The 17874-nt window shown below is 44.0% G+C and overlaps 1 protein-coding gene across 1 annotated transcript in view; it reads right to left on the reverse strand.

Annotated features, from left to right (window-relative positions):
- Positions 1 to 111: 111 nt before the first annotated feature.
- zmiz1a (zinc finger, MIZ-type containing 1a) overlaps positions 112 to 17874 on the reverse strand; it is a gene marked incomplete at both ends in the record, with an annotated part of 29302 nt that continues 11539 nt past the window's right edge. The window contains 19 exons of the mRNA XM_079229413.1: positions 112 to 219; positions 451 to 738; positions 1243 to 1433; positions 1795 to 2072; positions 2149 to 2217; positions 2318 to 2385; positions 2500 to 2660; positions 2827 to 2932; positions 3096 to 3306; positions 3566 to 3707; positions 3817 to 3982; positions 4082 to 4150; positions 4342 to 4521; positions 5185 to 5466; positions 5614 to 5815; positions 5908 to 6128; positions 6238 to 6352; positions 7927 to 8062; positions 14052 to 14087. Coding sequence (XP_079085539.1) covers positions 112 to 219; positions 451 to 738; positions 1243 to 1433; positions 1795 to 2072; positions 2149 to 2217; positions 2318 to 2385; positions 2500 to 2660; positions 2827 to 2932; positions 3096 to 3306; positions 3566 to 3707; positions 3817 to 3982; positions 4082 to 4150; positions 4342 to 4521; positions 5185 to 5466; positions 5614 to 5815; positions 5908 to 6128; positions 6238 to 6352; positions 7927 to 8062; positions 14052 to 14087 — 3029 coding nt within the window. The remainder of the gene's footprint in view (positions 220 to 450; positions 739 to 1242; positions 1434 to 1794; positions 2073 to 2148; positions 2218 to 2317; positions 2386 to 2499; positions 2661 to 2826; positions 2933 to 3095; positions 3307 to 3565; positions 3708 to 3816; positions 3983 to 4081; positions 4151 to 4341; positions 4522 to 5184; positions 5467 to 5613; positions 5816 to 5907; positions 6129 to 6237; positions 6353 to 7926; positions 8063 to 14051; positions 14088 to 17874) is intronic.

The raw sequence follows: 17874 nt of genomic DNA on the forward strand, positions 1-17874 counted from the left end.
GCATAGGAGGCTGCTTGAAGTATCGATAGGAGGTCGGTGAGGTGTCTGTGGACGGACAGTCAAACACATCACGACTCCTGTCGGTGCAGGAGGGTTTCTAGGGGGGAGGAGCTAGTTGTTCTCGAAGAGCGAGAGAAGGTCGTCGTTGCTGTTGGTGGGAAGGTCGGGAGGGTCAAGGTATGATAGTAACTCGTCGGGGTTGGCCAGCTCTGGAAGCAGCTATAGGAAAAGGTAGAAAGAGACAATGAGTTGCAAAGATAAATAACCTGAAAACATATTTATCTTTCTGCAGCTGGACAACTTTGAGTCTGCTGAAGCCGATGTGTACATAAACAAGCATAGAGAGAGTCAAACACAAATAGAGGACACCCCAAAGAGATGAGAGCAGTTGTAGCAGATAATGTTAGCTGTTAACAGGTAGCTTAGGGTGCCCACAGTGGACACACTTACATCCAGAGAGGGTTCAGGCATATCCTGGCCCATCTGCCCATCTGAGGAGGGGTTAAAGTTCAGATCGCTGTGGGGGTGACTGTTCTGCCCGGGCTGCTGAGGTTGCTGATGCGGCTGATGCGGCTGAGGCTGCGACTGGCGAGGCGGCTGCGATGGTTGGCCACTGTGATGCAACGGCGGCCCTGAGTGGCCACTGTGATGTAAGGGCTGCCCTGAATGGCTGCCAGGGTGGGGAGACGCATGCAAGCTCTGCTGCATGGAGTTATGGGACTGATCGGTATGGGACATCTGCAGGTGCGAGAGGGAGACAGAAAGCGACAGAGATGGAGAGTGAAAAATAGGAAGGAAGATAAAGAGAGTGTTAAGGTAAGGGGAGGATGCGAGGGAAGAAAGAAAGGAAAAGCGAAAGGAGTTCCAGCGTGAATAATATGGAACAGGCCTTTTAAATGGAAGCTGTGATCAGCAGACATGTACAGCTGCAACATTATACGGCGACATGAGCATGTGAGCATGAGTGAGCACACATGCTGGCTACAGGCGCAAGCTGCACCTTGTTCAGATCACAAATCTGAGCCTTTTTTTTCAGTATGACTATAATGTCTAGAGATATTCTTCTACAAACTAAGGTAACACATTAGGCTACAGGACAAAATTGCTGAGCAGAATATAAATAAGAGACATAAAACCTCAAATTAAAACAATCTAATTGACTAAATTGCATAGTTATATACTGTTCCCATAAACATACTGTATTAGTATAATGGAATGGGAAAGCAAGTTGACCCTACTTACTGCATCATTAATGCCATGGTTGAGGGGCTTGTCCTGGGAGAGGAGACCACCAGGGCCATCTGGTGGGTGGGAGAGCTGGGGGCCATGGATGAAGTCATTCATGGGGGGACCTCCTCCACCTCCTCCTAGTCCACCACCAGAGGGGTTACCATGAGGGAAGTCAAAGGTCCCTTGGCTGTGGTAACTGTTGCCTTGAAGGACAAAAAAAACAAAACACTTCGGTCAAAAAGCTTCCTGCAGTTTGGCCTCGCTGACTTGTCTGATGAATCCTTCCTGTTGCAAAAAAGTTTTCTTTTCAAAGTGGTTACGTAAGGAGATACATACGCCCCACTTTTCATTCACTGTTATGAAACATTTATCAGAGCAATGAGCTTACAATATTTTAAAACAGGTTCAGCACAAAACTCTCCTTGAGGCTTTTTCTTTGTTTAATGCACTGGAGACACATCAGTTGTTCCTGCTAAAAAGAGCCAAACAGCTCACTTTTCCAACAAATGAGCTGACGATCCTGTTATTTTTCGTTGCAGTCGGGTCTTGGCTGTTTTTCTTTACCTGCTCCGGGGTAATCTCCCCCGTTGCCACTAGGATGTTGACTTGGGTGTGGGGGGTAAGGGCTGGGACCAAGTACAGAGCCAGATCCAGGTCCTGTCCCGGGCCCTAGCTGGGCAATCATCTCCATCACATTGGGCATGGTCATCTGACTGGGGCTCATGGTCTTAAAGCGCTTGGTGAGTGGTCCGTCAGGGTCCTCTTTGATGTGTAGCTCAGACTTTATAGGGACAGGTCGCCAGCTACATGTAGGGTCTATAGTGACCTCCTCAAACTCTGAACTATTAAAGGAGAAAGAGTTTAGTTTTTGAAACAATAAACTCAGAAGGAAAAAAGAAAGGAAAAAGAAAAACGTACTTTTGGATGGCATTGAGGATTCCCCACATGTACTGGTCCACCTCCAGACCTTCTAATAATGCTGTTTTACTGAAATAAGAAGAAAGACATTAGATATAATCCATTAGAAGCAAACCTCATTAGTAATCTCATCTTTACATCCCAAAAACTAGAATATCTTTTCACTTACTTGCACACAGGACACCTCCATGTCCCTCTCTCACAGTTGAGCTGCAAGTAGGACTCCAGATCAAAGCACTGTGGAGAAGAACATCAGAAATGCTCATTAGAATAATCTCCCATTCACAGCGACATATGACACCATTTTACATTAATAAGTAACGTTTAACAATTCTTTAACTCTGAGCAGACCTGGACATGTTTGCAGTCATGCCCTCGTGCGGGTAGCTGGATGCGTCGGAAGGTAATGGGACATTTCAGCGACACTTTAATGGCTGTTTGCTCCACACCGTCTTCCCCGTTCAGAGTCGTACTGCCTGCAGAGGCTGCCACGCTGCTGAAGTTCCTCTTAACTGAGAAAAGAAAGTGTTTCAGAGGGAGGGAATTACTTTGTGAACTGTTGCAGGTATACTTCAGTGCCTATTTGAAAGCACACCATAAAGAGAAGCAGGTGGGAGCTTGTGTAATTAAGATGTGCTTATGCATAATAACTACACTAAGAGACTAAATGAGCTATACCCTTGGTGATGCAGTGTTCTGCAGGAAGGAGTCTTTTCTTCAGGAGCCCCTGGAGGACGGATCGCACAGATGGCCGGTGGACCAGCTGCAGCACAAACAGGTGGGACTGCGAAGCAACACAAGAACATGGAAATAAACAGGGATGTCTAATGAGCATATGAACACATATAGTAAAAAAAAAAATCATCCCAGCTGATCTTTTTGTTAAATGAAGTAATTACATCTATGTGCTGATTGTAGTCCACATTGTCCGGATAGTGTGTACTCACACAACAGCAGGCGGTGACCGTTATCTGTATGGTGTTTCTTCCAGGTTGGCATACGTGTTTCAGGTGCAGGGGTTTGTGGGAGGTTTTGTTGTCTCCCCTCTCGATGGTGAGGGGTGTGGCATTGACGCTGACCTGGACGGAGGCGGGCCAGTTGGTGTTCATCTGCCTGTCTTCATGGTGGTAGCACTTAAACTGTAGCTCCAGGTCTGACCTATGGGATAGGACCAGAGCAGTTAGCGATAAAACAAAAAAACTGTCTGTTTGCATTTAGCTTAAAGACTCTCACTGTAATAGTAAATAATAGTATATGACAGTATTATGAATCCTGCCATGAAAGATGTGTTATTTAAAATGTATTTTCTATAGTTTACAAGAGATGATTACATAAAAAGAGAAACTATATCCCTAATATCCAGCCAGAGAAATTCTCTCTCCATATGAAGTAGTGGAGGCCTGTGCGGTGGTCGTACCTCCACATGAGCGTCTGGTGGACCGAGGGTCGAAGGTGGAAGACGTGGTTACTGACAGCCAGATTGTGCTCCAAGCGGAACGGCTCCAGCACCACTCCATCCCTAACTGGGAACGTCAGCCGCAGCTCCTCATTGGGGTTAGCTGGGAGAGGAGAAAAAAACGCAGGGTGAAGTCAGACAATGCGCCAGATGAAACAAAAGAGCACATAGATAAAAGTAACCACTTGCTTCAGAACTGCCGGGAAACTCACATGGAGGGGGCGGAAGAGTCGTCATATTTGGTTTCATGTCAGGTGGAAACGGGGGCTTCACATCCTGGTTTGGCGACAGGTACGGAGGGATACTACTTCCTGGGGTCATAGGGGGTGTGGGGTTTCCAGGGACTGGGGAGTGGGGGTAGTTAACAGGCCTCGGGGGCTGTAAAATGCAGGAAAGTGCAATGATGAAAACATCTGTGTAACTCATTTCACATATACGACTAAGACGTATTTTGCACAAGTCTTACTGAAAACATACCCCATTGCCTTGGCCGTAGGAGTATCCGCCTCCAGAGAAGTTGATGCTCTGACCATTGAATGGCTCTTGCTGTGAGGGAATAAAGAGCAACAACAAATTTATCTAGTTTATTATTGCACCATGTAGTGTGCTCCAAGATGTGTGACATAAATATGTGCTATGATCTGGCTGTCCCTGCCTTTTCCACAGTGCATGCTGGAATAGGCTCTAGCCGTCCTTCTGACCCTGAGTAGGAGTAAGTTGTTGGTGGCATGACAGACCTTGTAGTACTGGCTCATGGGCATGCCAGGTGGGTACTGCCCTTGGCCCTGCTGCCCTGGCATCCTTTGGCCGGGGTAGTTAGGAGATGGCAGCGGCCTGGAGGCGTTTGATGTGGGGTACTGCCCCTGCTGAGGTGGGAACTGACCGTTCGGTCCGTACTGCTGACCCCCGTAACTTGCCTGGACAAAGAACAACAAATGTTAAACATCTTTTCGGTGCTTCATAACACGTAGGGCTCTATGTTCCGGAAATAGGGCGCAAACACAATTGGGCGTGACCAGCACATTTTTGTGAACTCAGATGTTGGTGCAGACTAGGTGCAGCTCAGCACAACAAGGAATCTGCAGGGGGAGTTGGGGCGAGTTTCAGTAATGACCAACAACATGAGCTGGTCTCATTTCCTTTAAAAGTAGAAATGGGGAGTTCCATCAACACCCCAGATATGTTTTCAATGTTAGTGAGGCTGGTTATTTATCTTATACAACTAATTAATAAAACATTTACACTGTGTTGTTTATCTCCTTCCCAGCATATCTAAAAACACTCATTTATTTATTTCAAGTACAATGAACATAAATGGGTCTATTTGCTCAGTGCTTTTATCAGTCCTCATTTATCCAAAATAAATTCCAAATTAAACAGTCCTCATATCAATAAACAAACAATTGCAAAATAGTGTTTGGAGTTTTTTTTCATGTTTGTATGATGCCAGGACAAACCAAATACCAAACAGGCACTGATGCAAAGCACTTGTTAAACTGTGTTTGCCCTCATGTTGGGCCTGCAGGAAAATACAGCCCCTTTTCTCCAGGTTGTTTTAATCATCAGATCTTTCCACTCACCTCCCCAGGATACGGCCTCTTCATCCCCTGCATGGGCATGCCCTGCCGAGGTCCTCCAGGATACCCCTGCTGAGGCATCCTTTGGCCGTGAGCCCCAAAAGGCACCATGCCTGGGGTTCGAGCCTGGTTCATGCCCATTGGAGGTCCACTCATATTGGGGTTGTTCATGGCTGAACCCATGCTGGCGGGATTCATACCTCCAGGGGGGCCTCGTGGGCCCGACTGGTTTATGAACTGGCTATTATAGGTCTGCGCAGGGCCCATTTGGAACGAAGAACACATCTGGAAAGCGAACAGAAGGTTTCAGTGTTAAAGATGATTCTTTTGGTCTCCAGCAGGTGGTTGGATAATAGACTTCTGTGTAAATGTGTAGCTGTAGCCTATTTGTGTTTACAACTGTAAACATCTGTTGGCAGATGTGTGCTGTACCTGTCCATACTGGTTCATATCTTTATTCTGGGTTTCCTGCATAGCTGCCACTGTTGCCGTTGCTGTGGCTGTTGCCGTAGCAGCAGCGGCAGCGACAGCAGCAGCTGCAGCGGCGGCGGCGGGCTGAGTGAAGTCACCAGGAGAACGTGTGTGGGAGCTCAATCCCATACCTCCTTGAGGAGGGTTTGGGCCTCCAGAGTAACTGTAAAAATACACCGAGCGCATGTTTTAATAATCATGATCATTTTTATTGCTTGAGTTCTTAAAAAAATAGAGTCGTATCCAGTCTCTTACCTCCCGCTGTATCCCCCAGGACCTCCGGGGTAGCCGGGCCGGCCGTACATGCCCTGCTGCATGTACTGTTGGTTAGAGCCTCCTTTGTTTGGAAACTGTTGCTGCTGAGCATTGAACTGGGGTGAGTTGAGCCCCCCTGCGCTGGCCGACAGACCCGATCCCATAGGGTTACCTCCAGGATTCATGGGGTTATTGCTATTTGCCATTGGGTTACCCAGCACCTGTTTTTAACAAAGGAAGGAATATACACATATATATTCGGCTTGTAAAATGAACAAAGCAGACAAACCTTTCTGAGTCAAGCCAGATGCTGTTCCTGCATGGACGTACCTGACTCTGTGACGTGTTGGTCACGCCCCACACTGTTGTAACCACAGACAATGACCCGGGGGGCTGGTTGGAGTTTTGTTGCCAGGGGACAGAGTCATAGGGAAAGGATCCATCACTGGAAAGAAGATCAAAACACGAACACGCCAAATGTCACTCAAAGTTTTGTTTGGCTTAGAAAAGAGTCAAGAGAAAGCCAACAGAGTTGCATATGCATCCAGAAATGTGAATAATTTGGGAACTCTTCAAACTGCGAGGCAATTTTCGAATGTTTGGCGAATAATTTCAAAACACATTTTCAGCCAGGATATCTGCTCATGGCTGCACATGAGTAAAAAGCAAAATGAGCCAATAAGGAGTTGCATGTCGACACACACAAGTAAATGAAAAACTACATATGATAAAAATGATTCATTGGAGGTGTTGAAAAATCTTTGGATATGGAAATGAAGAGTTGGAATGTATCATTTTCAAATTTAGAACAAAACATGAGAGTCTGTTACATATGATAAACAAGCTAATTCCTCATGGGGAGAGGCAAGCGGCCAGTGGAGTGGGAAGAAACTGCTGTTTTTGGAGAGCAGCTTGTTTTCGCTCAGACGTTAGCTCTTGGAATGAACGACTTGTTCAATATTTCCTCACAAAGGCCCCAAACTTTATCCCAAGATCCTCAGCAGAGGAAAACAGGACTCGGTTAACTCTGAGCTTTCCTCTTCTTCATCGAGAGGGAAAGTGAGGCATCAGCACACAATGTTCTGCAAAAACATTACTTCACTGCTCTCTTCCTGTGTCCCTCCACCCCAAATCCAGCTCCACAACAACGGAAAACCACTGCTTGTGTTTTACACAAGCACTGAATTCAAGATAATACCTTAATAAAGACTCGGGGAATATATCATTAATAAAATCTAGGGAAAAACTGAAAAATGGGCTACCATGAAAAACCTCTGGGAACATAACAGCAGGAATTGCATGCAGCCAAATATTTTTCTTGTCTTTCTGCCTCATCTATTTACATTGTTCTTCTCTACATCTTTCCTGACTCCTCCAGCTCCCAAACTCCCTACACACACATCTAGAAAAGACACCACACCGTCCCCAGCCAGAACATACTCTCTTCTTATACACTTTAGAGACTAGTATTGTCCCTGTATGTGTGTGTGTGTGTGTGTGTGTGTGTGTGTGTGTGTGTGTGTGTGTGTGTGTGTGTGTGTGTAATGGTATTCCTCACAATAAAAAAAGAGTTGGTGTTGCTGAAGAAACATGTTGGATGTCCGCTGTCTATTGAACTGTGATTATTTTGTATTGATGTCTATTAAAGGGCTTAAGTCAGGCAGTTTATTTACAAATGTGATTACAAGTACCGGATGTGTCTGATGTGTATCACATTCTAGGGAATAACTAGAAGCAAATGGGTAGAAATGATAGTATCAACCTAATTTATTCAAATGCAAGTCACTCATATCTGCCAATTTACCGCTGCACTTCACTGATTTCATGCTGTTCAGCTGATACTCCTCTTTTTACTCATTTTTTTGGGATACATTATGACCACAGGGGAAAAAAAGCTTAATTTCATTGATAAAATGGAAAAACAGTCACCTTGAACTGGATTGAGAATTTGAGTTCCCTGTGAGATAAGCACAGTTTTAAATCATCTGACAGGTAATGTCTCAGGGACTCCCCACTGACCTGTGTGTGAGGCCGGGCTTCATGCTGTTCATACTGGGCTGCATGGGAACTTTTCCCTGCGGTTCGTTCTGCCGGCTCTTCTGGTGACGCAGCAGGAGGAGACGACCCAGCTCCTCGCACCACGACGACAGCAGGGCTGCAACGGAAACACACAGACACAAACATATGCACAGGATGCGTTAGTCTCCCCACAGCATTCACATGGCTCTGCACTGTGTGTTCATGTGGCATTAAGTGCATGTTTAAGGTTCTTTGTGCGAATCATCACCTCGAAAACAACAGAATCTTCTCGTCTAAAAAAAAATTCTTCACACTTTAAACAGTGGCGTGTACTGAACCGTACGCGTGTGTCCAGAGCCCTCCAGCTTGAAGTTATTGCTAGACCCTGCAGGGGGCAGCCTTACTCAATAAACCTACAATGATTATTTGCCTGAGTGGATTTCACAACAGTTACATCACATCATCTCTACCTGCAGTGTAAAATATAAACTGAAATCTCTCAACAGCACAAAGGACCTCCCAGTTTTTGTGCCACAGAGAGGAAGAGGCTGAAATGGCATGAGAGGCAGACGGAGACAGCGTGAATGGGGTTACAGATACAATTATGTTGGATGTAAGAAAGTGTGATTTCCTCACTCTCCTTCACTTCCTCCACTCATCACCACCACTTCATTATTCCCCACACTTTCAATGTCCTCTCATATCTCTCAGGAGTAATCAAGTGCAGCATTCTCATCCTCTTCATGAAGACGAGGGATATTTTTCCCGTATTGTGCCAATTTGATTTTTTCCCTCTGCCAATCAACTTGTCTTTCTTGAATCGATCAGCCGTGTGGTTTATTTAAACACACTGCTTCTTGATTTAGAAAGTTGTCTCGACAAACCAACAAAAGAAAGGTTACAGTGTTCACTACTTAATTAAATAATTTAAGAGATGCTATTTTTAGCCTTGTAGACCCAGATACATCAGCTTTCAGGAGGAGCTGTTGCCAGGTTTGGGGTTTCAAGATGTAGAGCTTTTGAAAATAGTTGTGCCCTGAAGAAATTGTAAGGTTTAAATAGTGTGTGACATTAAAATTAGCATTGAATTGCGAAGATTTACAAGGCCACAACAAAGTGCCCCGTAAATGAAGTGAAAATAAAAACATAAACATAATCAATTGTTGTGATTTCAAAATTGAAACCTTGTCAGTGAGTGAGTTGTGCCTTCTGTAACCTGGACATTAAGATACACAAAGTCTAAACTGCTTGAGCTAACAATAGATCATGTTTTCTGAATGATTAATATCCAATCGGACAAGTTACTAAGAGACACAAAGAAATAATGACAGGAGAGAACGTAAGAAAAAGAGAGGAAATGAACGAAGCAGAGGAGCAGTAACATATCCTTCTGGAGGGTGGAGAGAGCCAAGCCTCCTAGTTAAAGAGGAATTATTCCACCCTGCCATTACGGAGCGCTTATCTCCCTACTAAATCACCACCTCTGCACCGAGGGACTGTCTCTTCAACTGGAAACCCACCATTTAGACCTAAAGATCAGCTCCAAGCACAAGTGATGGAGTTGCTCTGAGAGGGAGAGAGCGACAGAGAGAGGCAGAGGAGAAAAGAGAGCAGTGGTGACTTATCATATCAGTGTGGCAGAGCCACCAACGCTAACATGCTGCCAAGGCCAGCAGTCATTCTTAATAAGGTGAGGTACCGCTCTGGGCAACGTGCATATTTTGTGAGCCTCGTAAAGTGTACATGACCTTGTTTTCACCTCAACATCCTGTGGGTTAAAACCCCTGCCAACACTGTCACACAGCCGCAACTACGCTACCATGCTCCACTGCCTTGATCTCTTTACTCTCACACACTGGACACGCCCATATTCCTCTCAGGCACCTTTCTACATGTTGTGTTGAAAACTTTAAGTTCTATTGTGATCTATCTGTCTGCACTATTATGAATTAAGATGTTCTGTTAACTTAACTAATGGAGGACAAGAGGAGCGGATGCCAAGAGCAAAAAGACTGCCGAGTCAACAAAAAGAAAAGAAAAAGGAGAACGTAAAGCGAGGTCTCTTGTCTTGTCTTTCATCTTTCCAATAATTCACGTTTCATTTAAGCGAAAGCCTTGTAGGTAAATCATACATTTTCTGCTGAAGGCTAGAACAGCTACCTGGCAGAGACAAGCCAAGGGCAACTACTTAATGGCTCTTTGTTAAAACCATATTCACTGTATGCTGCCTTTACATTGACGGCTTCCAGTCGTAGAAACGTTGCTTTTACAAAACGCAGATTATAAACCGAAGAGGTACATGATGCTAAGTCGAATCACTGCAAACCTTATCCTGAGAGTTTCTATCACAAGCTATTGATTTACAACATTGTAAAAAATAATAACGTTGGTTCATAATGAGCAAACTCTGCCAGAGGCGAGATCAAAGAGAGAGAAGGCTCAGCTTTGGGGAAACGGTTTTAGTTTCTCTCTTCACACAGAGTGGGTGGATCTCAAGGATGTTTTTCTTATGTCTCAACATGCAGCTTGAATTTAAAAATTCAGCCAAGCTTTGCCCAAACACTGAATATCCAGAAGATCAAGAAGCAGCTCTGCAGAACGTCAGTGTCACTTGATAAAGTTTTGACACGTAACTTTACAATTGGTCAGAAAGCAGAGAGATTGTAGATATAGAGTATGAAACATTTGTCAGCGTTGCCTGAAGGCACCTTCTCCAGCACTAAAGGGTTGAGCTGCGAGTCTAATACCATCAGTTTTTTCTTCATGAGTACTTACTAAATCCCAACAACAACAATACAGTTTGCAACAACTGCAGGGGCCTGTAAAGATGAATCGATTAGCAGTTACTGTATATGTAGTAGTTTTGTATTTGTTAATAACATGTGTCTGTGTCTATCAAATCATGGAATTTACATATAATTTACATACACATGCCATCCCTGTTTATAGATATTCAAAGATGTATTTCCCTCCCTTCTGAGTGAAGGTGCTGATCCCATTTAAATCCAGTAATTGAGTTTATCTCAGCTAATCTCACCACGCATACCTTTAAACTGCAAACAGAGATGTCAAAATGCACTCATGACAAAAACACGGGTATAAAAACCGCTACTGCTCCGGTGACTGATGTCTACAGACTGCAGTGACACCCGAGCCTTAACCTGAAGCTGCTGTGTTACGTTGAGGTGTTTTCATTGGATTCTCTGTAGTGGGACTTCGACACAGAGACCTCTCACCAATAAGTGGTCTGTTCTGTCAGAGAGACAAGCTGACCCTCTTCGAACAGCTCAATTTCTGAGAAGCTGCGGCTTTTAATTGAGTAATGCCCAGAGACATATGGGCCCTCCTCACTGAGGCTGTAAGGCTGACTGATAGCAGGAGCCTTGGCTCATTCTCACCTCAACTCAGCCCCTCTGGGAGCAGCAGCGAGGGAGAGTAAGCCCTGGTACCAGGCTGCAAGGCCCATTAACTAATGACAGAGTGTTTGTACATTACAAGTCCTCTTTTACAAGGAAACCCCAATGCTAATTACTCTGAACTCTGATAGTGCAGTGTGTGGGCAAGCATGTGGGCGTGTGTGTGGTAAAAGCCTGCGAGCAGATCATTTGCCTGTTAAATCATGACAGACTATTTGAACCTGGGACATGAAAAACGTGTGCACAGCAACATCGTTGAGTGAGCCAGATGGTGGTGGCTCCACTTTGTTGATAAACACATGAAATTATTTAAGTGTGAAGCCCGAGATCTGGGAACATCAGGGTTGGGAAGGTGACTGTGACACCCTCGCCTTCACATGAACTGTCGTGTCCTTTAGCAAGGTAGTTAACACTCAACTCTTTCAAAGGCCTGCAGCAGAGTGTCATTGTGCTGGACAGCTCCCAGGTGTGAATTACTGAACAGAATGTGTGTTATATGGCTACATAGAGAAGCATCCTTTTAATTTTACAGAGCAATTGGCCTCGAGAGTTGAAAAGAGGCCTCATTTTGAGCTAGTGCACGTCAAGTGCCAGCAACGAAGTGAACTCGACACACTGAAATGGCAATTTCAGTGTGTGTAAACTGATTGTATTCTCTCCTGCATTCCATCAGTACTTTTGTAGCTCATGACATCGTCTGTGTTAAAAGCGCTGCAGTGCAATTTTGGAATATATGAAAAAAAAAAAGGCCAACACTGTCTTAGTGCACATGCTGGCTCCAAACTATTTATGTGTTTTTGGCTTGCACAAAGTTGCACAAATTGGGATTGACACATTTTGTATCTAACTAAGTGTGACATAAAACCTCTAAAATATGAACATGTGGAAAAATCTTTAGTAAAATCCTTTTATTAAGCTACAGAATGATATGTCTTTCTAAATGTGGTTAATATGAATATATTATTTACTTTTTTACAACAATGTCATCACAAGTGTCATCCAAAAAACATTTTCAAGAGCAAAATATGAAGTCATTGACCACAGCAATTGTGCCAGTGCATGTGCATTACCAAACCCAACATTTTCAAAAGCAATTACAGACTTGTTTGATTCCCAAAACCAAACACAAGAAAAAGACGAGACTCAAGTGGTCCTAAAATAAAAGTATCTTGGTAATTTCGGCCTGTTAACTATTTGGCAGACAAAATAGCTGATGAGCTTTCAAAGCCTTAATCAGAGTGCTCTCGAGTGGCACCTTTATCCGGAATTAGTTTTTTACAAATTCCACCTCACTGAAATTCAAAGCAGGAGACACCTGGTTCCTCTTAAGATGTACTCTGCACTACCATGTCATGATAGTGATATGGCATCAGTGATATGTTACTGATATGGCATCATGACGGCTACGCTGTTGGTGCATTACAGTATCTAATGCATGTCACTTGTAAAGGAGATGTTTGGATAACACAAAGTAAAGATTGGTGGCAATGTATGGCACGGAGGAGGTTTTGTCAAAAAGAAAAGAAAAAAGAAGATCTATCATAAAACTGCATCAACTACTATATTCACTGCGACCTCGGGACATCACTGTGCATTATCAAAGTATAAACTTGAAAGCTCAGTTACATGGCTAACTAAGACGGTTTGCACAAAAGCCCAGAGAGACATTTGTGTTGTATTCTGCGAGCGCATTGTGTTACTTAAGCAAGGTAATACGTTATATTATAGTAGCTAAACCTTTAGAAGCATTGCACATCTCTGCCTCTGGTCTGAAATGACCAAAGATCTGGATGTCATGCCAAATTCTGATCGCCATCGCTGGACAGGCCAGGCTTTGATAATGACATGTAATACTGTGCATGCAGCTCTTCTGTAGTTTTCTTGGTAACAAGACAGACAAAGGAGGAAATACTACATGAAAAATTACACTTTTTGAGCATGAACACTGCAGCACTTGACATAGAAGCCTTCTGAGACAATGTGTGGGATGATAACAAAGAAGCAATTTATAATATATATCAAAGACAGCGGTCTGTAAAACACTAGCAGGTAGGTCTATGCTGTGCGGGTACAAAATATTATGCAAAAGACGAATATGGAGGGTATATAAAATCCTGCAAAATAAAAATAAAAAGTCATGCTTTTTGCAGAAGTGTAATGGAAGCCATTTAAGCAGTCAATGATATCCCCCATCCTGCCCCCTCTCTGTTCAGCCAACTTCTTCCAAGAGAAGAGCATATCAAATGGGCTTTAGTCTCAACAGCTTAGAGGCAGAACAACTCAAACATGCCCTGCAGAGAGACGGCTCTGTGTCAGAAATCACACTCAACCAAAACCAGGCCGTAAACGTAACTAACTGTTCACAAGGATCAGAATATTCCAAATCGGAAACAGCCTCCAACTTCAAATGTCTTATTTTGTGTCATTTGATATTGTGACTTTTTGTTGTTAATTCATCATAATTGTTTTTTGTCCCGTTTGCATTGGTAAAACAATGCAGTTTTCTTATTTGGCTGGTTTGACAGAATTTCATCCACGACCTCTGGCAGTACACCAGACATGAGGACAGAGGGGGGAGAAGATGGATGGAAGGATGCTAGACAGAGGACAGGTGGAGATGGAGGGAGTGGGCAGATCCCCTCCTCCCCGGGATGTGTGTGGGTCACAAGCCAAAGAGATGCTGCAGCCCAGAAGGGAAGGTAGCTCTACCTGAGTCACTCTGACATCTCCTGCAGGTGCTGGTTTCTGTGGGGTTCAAATTACACATTTTTAAACGGGGCAAAGTTATAAGAATCAGCATGAACACCAAACATAATGCAGTATGACGGCTGGATCGGACTAAAGGTGCAAAATGTTGGAGCTCGGGTGGGAAATGTGGGCTCTCCGTGTCGCAAGTGGCCACAAAAAACAACAACACAGTCTTTTACATTCCTCATGTGCTGTGGGGCGTGCCTAGTCCAACTGAGCTTGATTGAGGCTCACTGCAAAGATTAACATGTCCTAGCATAGTATTTATAGCAGCTTTAAATGGTCATTCTCATGAGTAAGATACTCTCAATTTACAACGACTCAAGGACTAGAGCGGACAAGGATGCAAAGCTCATATCCTAAGTATATTACTTAATCCATTTCCAAATATATTTAGGAAAGGAATAAGTGGTCTTTAACGTTTTCCCACATTTATTTATAATCTCTAAGCACACTTACACCCTAAAAAACTCCCTCTGTAAAGTAAAAAAAAGTGTACCCTTTCCTGAATTCCTCCCATTCCCTGCAAAGTCTCATCTTTCTAGTCTTCCGTCCACTCAAGGTGTTGCACACTACATGTCAACATCCACCCGTTAACACGCACATATACATATACTGATGGCTGAGGCTGCCCTTCAGGATCTAAACTAATGCACACACACACACACACACACACACACACACACACACACACACACATACACACATACACACACACAAACAGCACAGCATACGGGAGCAATTTGGGGTTCAGTATCTTGCCCAAAGACACTTTGCCATGCAGACAGGAGGAGGCTTGTAGGATCAAACCGCCGTTCTCCCGACGAGAGGATGATCCACTTTACCTCTGCCCCCGCCACTTTAGTCTGACCAATGGTTCAAAACCCAAAGGAATTCAGTTTACAATGATGTAAAACAAAGAAAAGCAGGATTGAAGGATGAAGTATTGAGTGACCACGTCAGTTACAAAGCCCTTCAGGTTTGCTTCTGGTACATTTGTTACGACAGAGGTTATGGCATTGACCGATGGATTTGACCTACATCCTCGCTGGGATATGAAATTCAGGTGGCCGGTGTATCTGCGTCAGATACTCTGTGAGTCAGAATGTCCGGCTTACGGTGCTAAGCCTGAGGTCACGGCTTTCCACATCTGTATCAGAGAACAGTCGCAACACTCACAATGACGCTACAAATGATCACGCACACCCATTATCCACATCCGAGTTACGCACATGGTGCTGTAAATACGCACATTTGCACTCAAAGACATGGACAAGTAAGAGGCACAGGTATGTGGACACAAGCATATGTACAGAAACAGCACAAAAAGAAAAGAAGTGTATGTTGGCGAGTAAACACACACACAGTTAGATTCTTTGTGTTAAGCGCCTCGCACGGCGAGAAAGAGCATCACAAAACAGAAAGCTGTGAGTCAAATGCTCTTATCAGCCACACACAGCTTCTCACCACTGGAGGGGAACTGGTAAATATCACATGCCTAATTATAGCCAGACACACTACTTGTCTCAACTTCCATAATATGTCTTTTATCTCACACTGTTGTTCCTTTAGTGAAACCATCAGGGGGAAAAACACAATCAAGAATTCTGAGCAGCTAACAGTGATTCAAAAGTTACGGAAATTCCAGCCGAGACATCTTTACCGAATTTGTAAAGGAAGAATTTCTTGAGGAGAGGCCACGAGACGATGTCAACACACATTGAGTGGCGCTCTAATAGGTATGGAGGTGTTTAACAAGACTGAAGAATTTTACAAGTGTTTCCTGAAACACATCCTGCAAGAATACAGTGTCGCCCGGGGCCCTGAGAGCTCCACCCTCACTGCTACCAATACCTGACATCAGTTTGTGCTACCAGAAATTCCTCTCTCAATTCTCAAGCAACCACTTCAACACAACTTAACATTGCTACTTTCTTTCAGCGGGAGGAGAGAGGGATGTCAAGCATGCCAATGATTCACAAAAATAGCAGAAACAAAATGCAAAATAAAAACAGTGTAGGCAACATACATTTTAAAGTCAAATGTCATGAATGAGTCACTAAACAGACAGGAAGTAGTCAGAGAGCAGTCACTGGAGGTCACAGAAGTGTGTAGCATAAGCAACACAAACAAATCTTTTGAGAGTGAGGAAGAAGGCTTGAGGGGGAGCAGCTGCATGTGACTGATGTTGAGGATGCAGACGGTTTCAGCGGTTTACACCCTGCTCAGGCTAACAGGAAGTGCTGTAGCTCCACGACAGCTCGCTGGAAGTCGTATTGTGTTATAGCTTCCTACATAGGTCAATGGAAGATTGGGTTATTGTTTGCAAGAGCCATTACGTTGTCAGCTTTACGGTTAAACACTGATTGTACACCCTGCAGCATCGTGTTGCTTGTATCGCCCTTTTATGTGAAGGCAGTGTTGTTTTCCTTTATGAGATACAGACACACATTTGACAATGCCAGTTATATTTCATACTTTTAAACGTCACTGAAAGAGTGAAACAAAAAGCAGGCCTGTGTGTGCGCTGCTCTAACTACATTGTGCTTCCATGACTACACTGCCCCTCCTTCTCTCCTAATGAGTGGACAGGCAGACAGGCTCTGGCTCCAAGCACAGGTCAACAACTTAAAAAAGGATCCACAGTGGAAAAGTGGGTCATCTTCTCCTGACATAGAAGCACATCCACTGACGCACATCCACTTGCAGTCTGAACACCGACGTGGAATAGCGCTCCTCGAGGAAGATGTTGTTGAATGTGTGGTGCTGCTCAGTCACGAGGACTTAATACTACCTCTTTACAGTGGAATCATTATGGCATTTGTGGAAGCGTGTAATGTCAAATAAACTAAATCAAAACCAAACATACTTTGTTCTTCTATCTTTGTGAGAACTAAATAATTATTTTACTCACTAAAATCAATCATTTCCATAACCCTAAGCATGACCTACAACTCAAAAACACAACCACAACCTCAACTGTAACACTTACCCACAGAGCCCAGAAATAAGCTAAACAATTACCAGTGCACACAGACCAAAACCCATTCAGAATAACCCTGTGACAGACCAGCATGTAGGTCAACCTGTGGTCAGCTGATCTGCCCTGATCCTGTCTTGTGTGAGCAGCCAGTGCTTTAGACTACAGTTACACTTGCACACCAAACAAGATAAATGCCCATGTTATTTATGGCCCAAAGTATAGTTGCCACAGACACAGCAATGGAAAAGCACCGTTGAAATTAAAAGTTTTGCAGACTATTTAAGAGTATATAATATAGAAGAAAACAAGACAAATTGTGCTTCAATCACTGCATTTCTAATTGTGTCATCTCAGACCTGAATCCACTTCTCAATTGGCCTCCGTTAACCCCTAATCTTGCCCCATGCATGCAAACACACTCAAATAATACACCAGACAACTTTGTGCACACACACACACACACACACACACACACACACACACACACACACACACACACACACACACACACACACACACACACACACACACACACACACACACACACACACACACACACACACACACACACACTTACCCAGAGCCAAGCAAAGTCCCTGCACATCTCATCTTATTCCCTTCATAGCGCAGAGAAAAGACTCAAGTGTCACAAATGCTCCTGTTCCCACAGAGGCCAGTGGCAACTCTCAAAGCTTTTGCTGCTTCCAAGCCTCCTGCCTGCGCCTTATCACTCTCACTCTCTGCACATATCCTTTACTCTGCTCACTCTTTCGTTCTTACTTCCTCTCCTGTCTTTCTCTC

Source organism: Taurulus bubalis (assembly GCF_910589615.1).
Source record: "Taurulus bubalis genome assembly, chromosome: 14".
Taxonomy (NCBI): Eukaryota; Metazoa; Chordata; class Actinopteri; order Perciformes; family Cottidae; genus Taurulus; species Taurulus bubalis.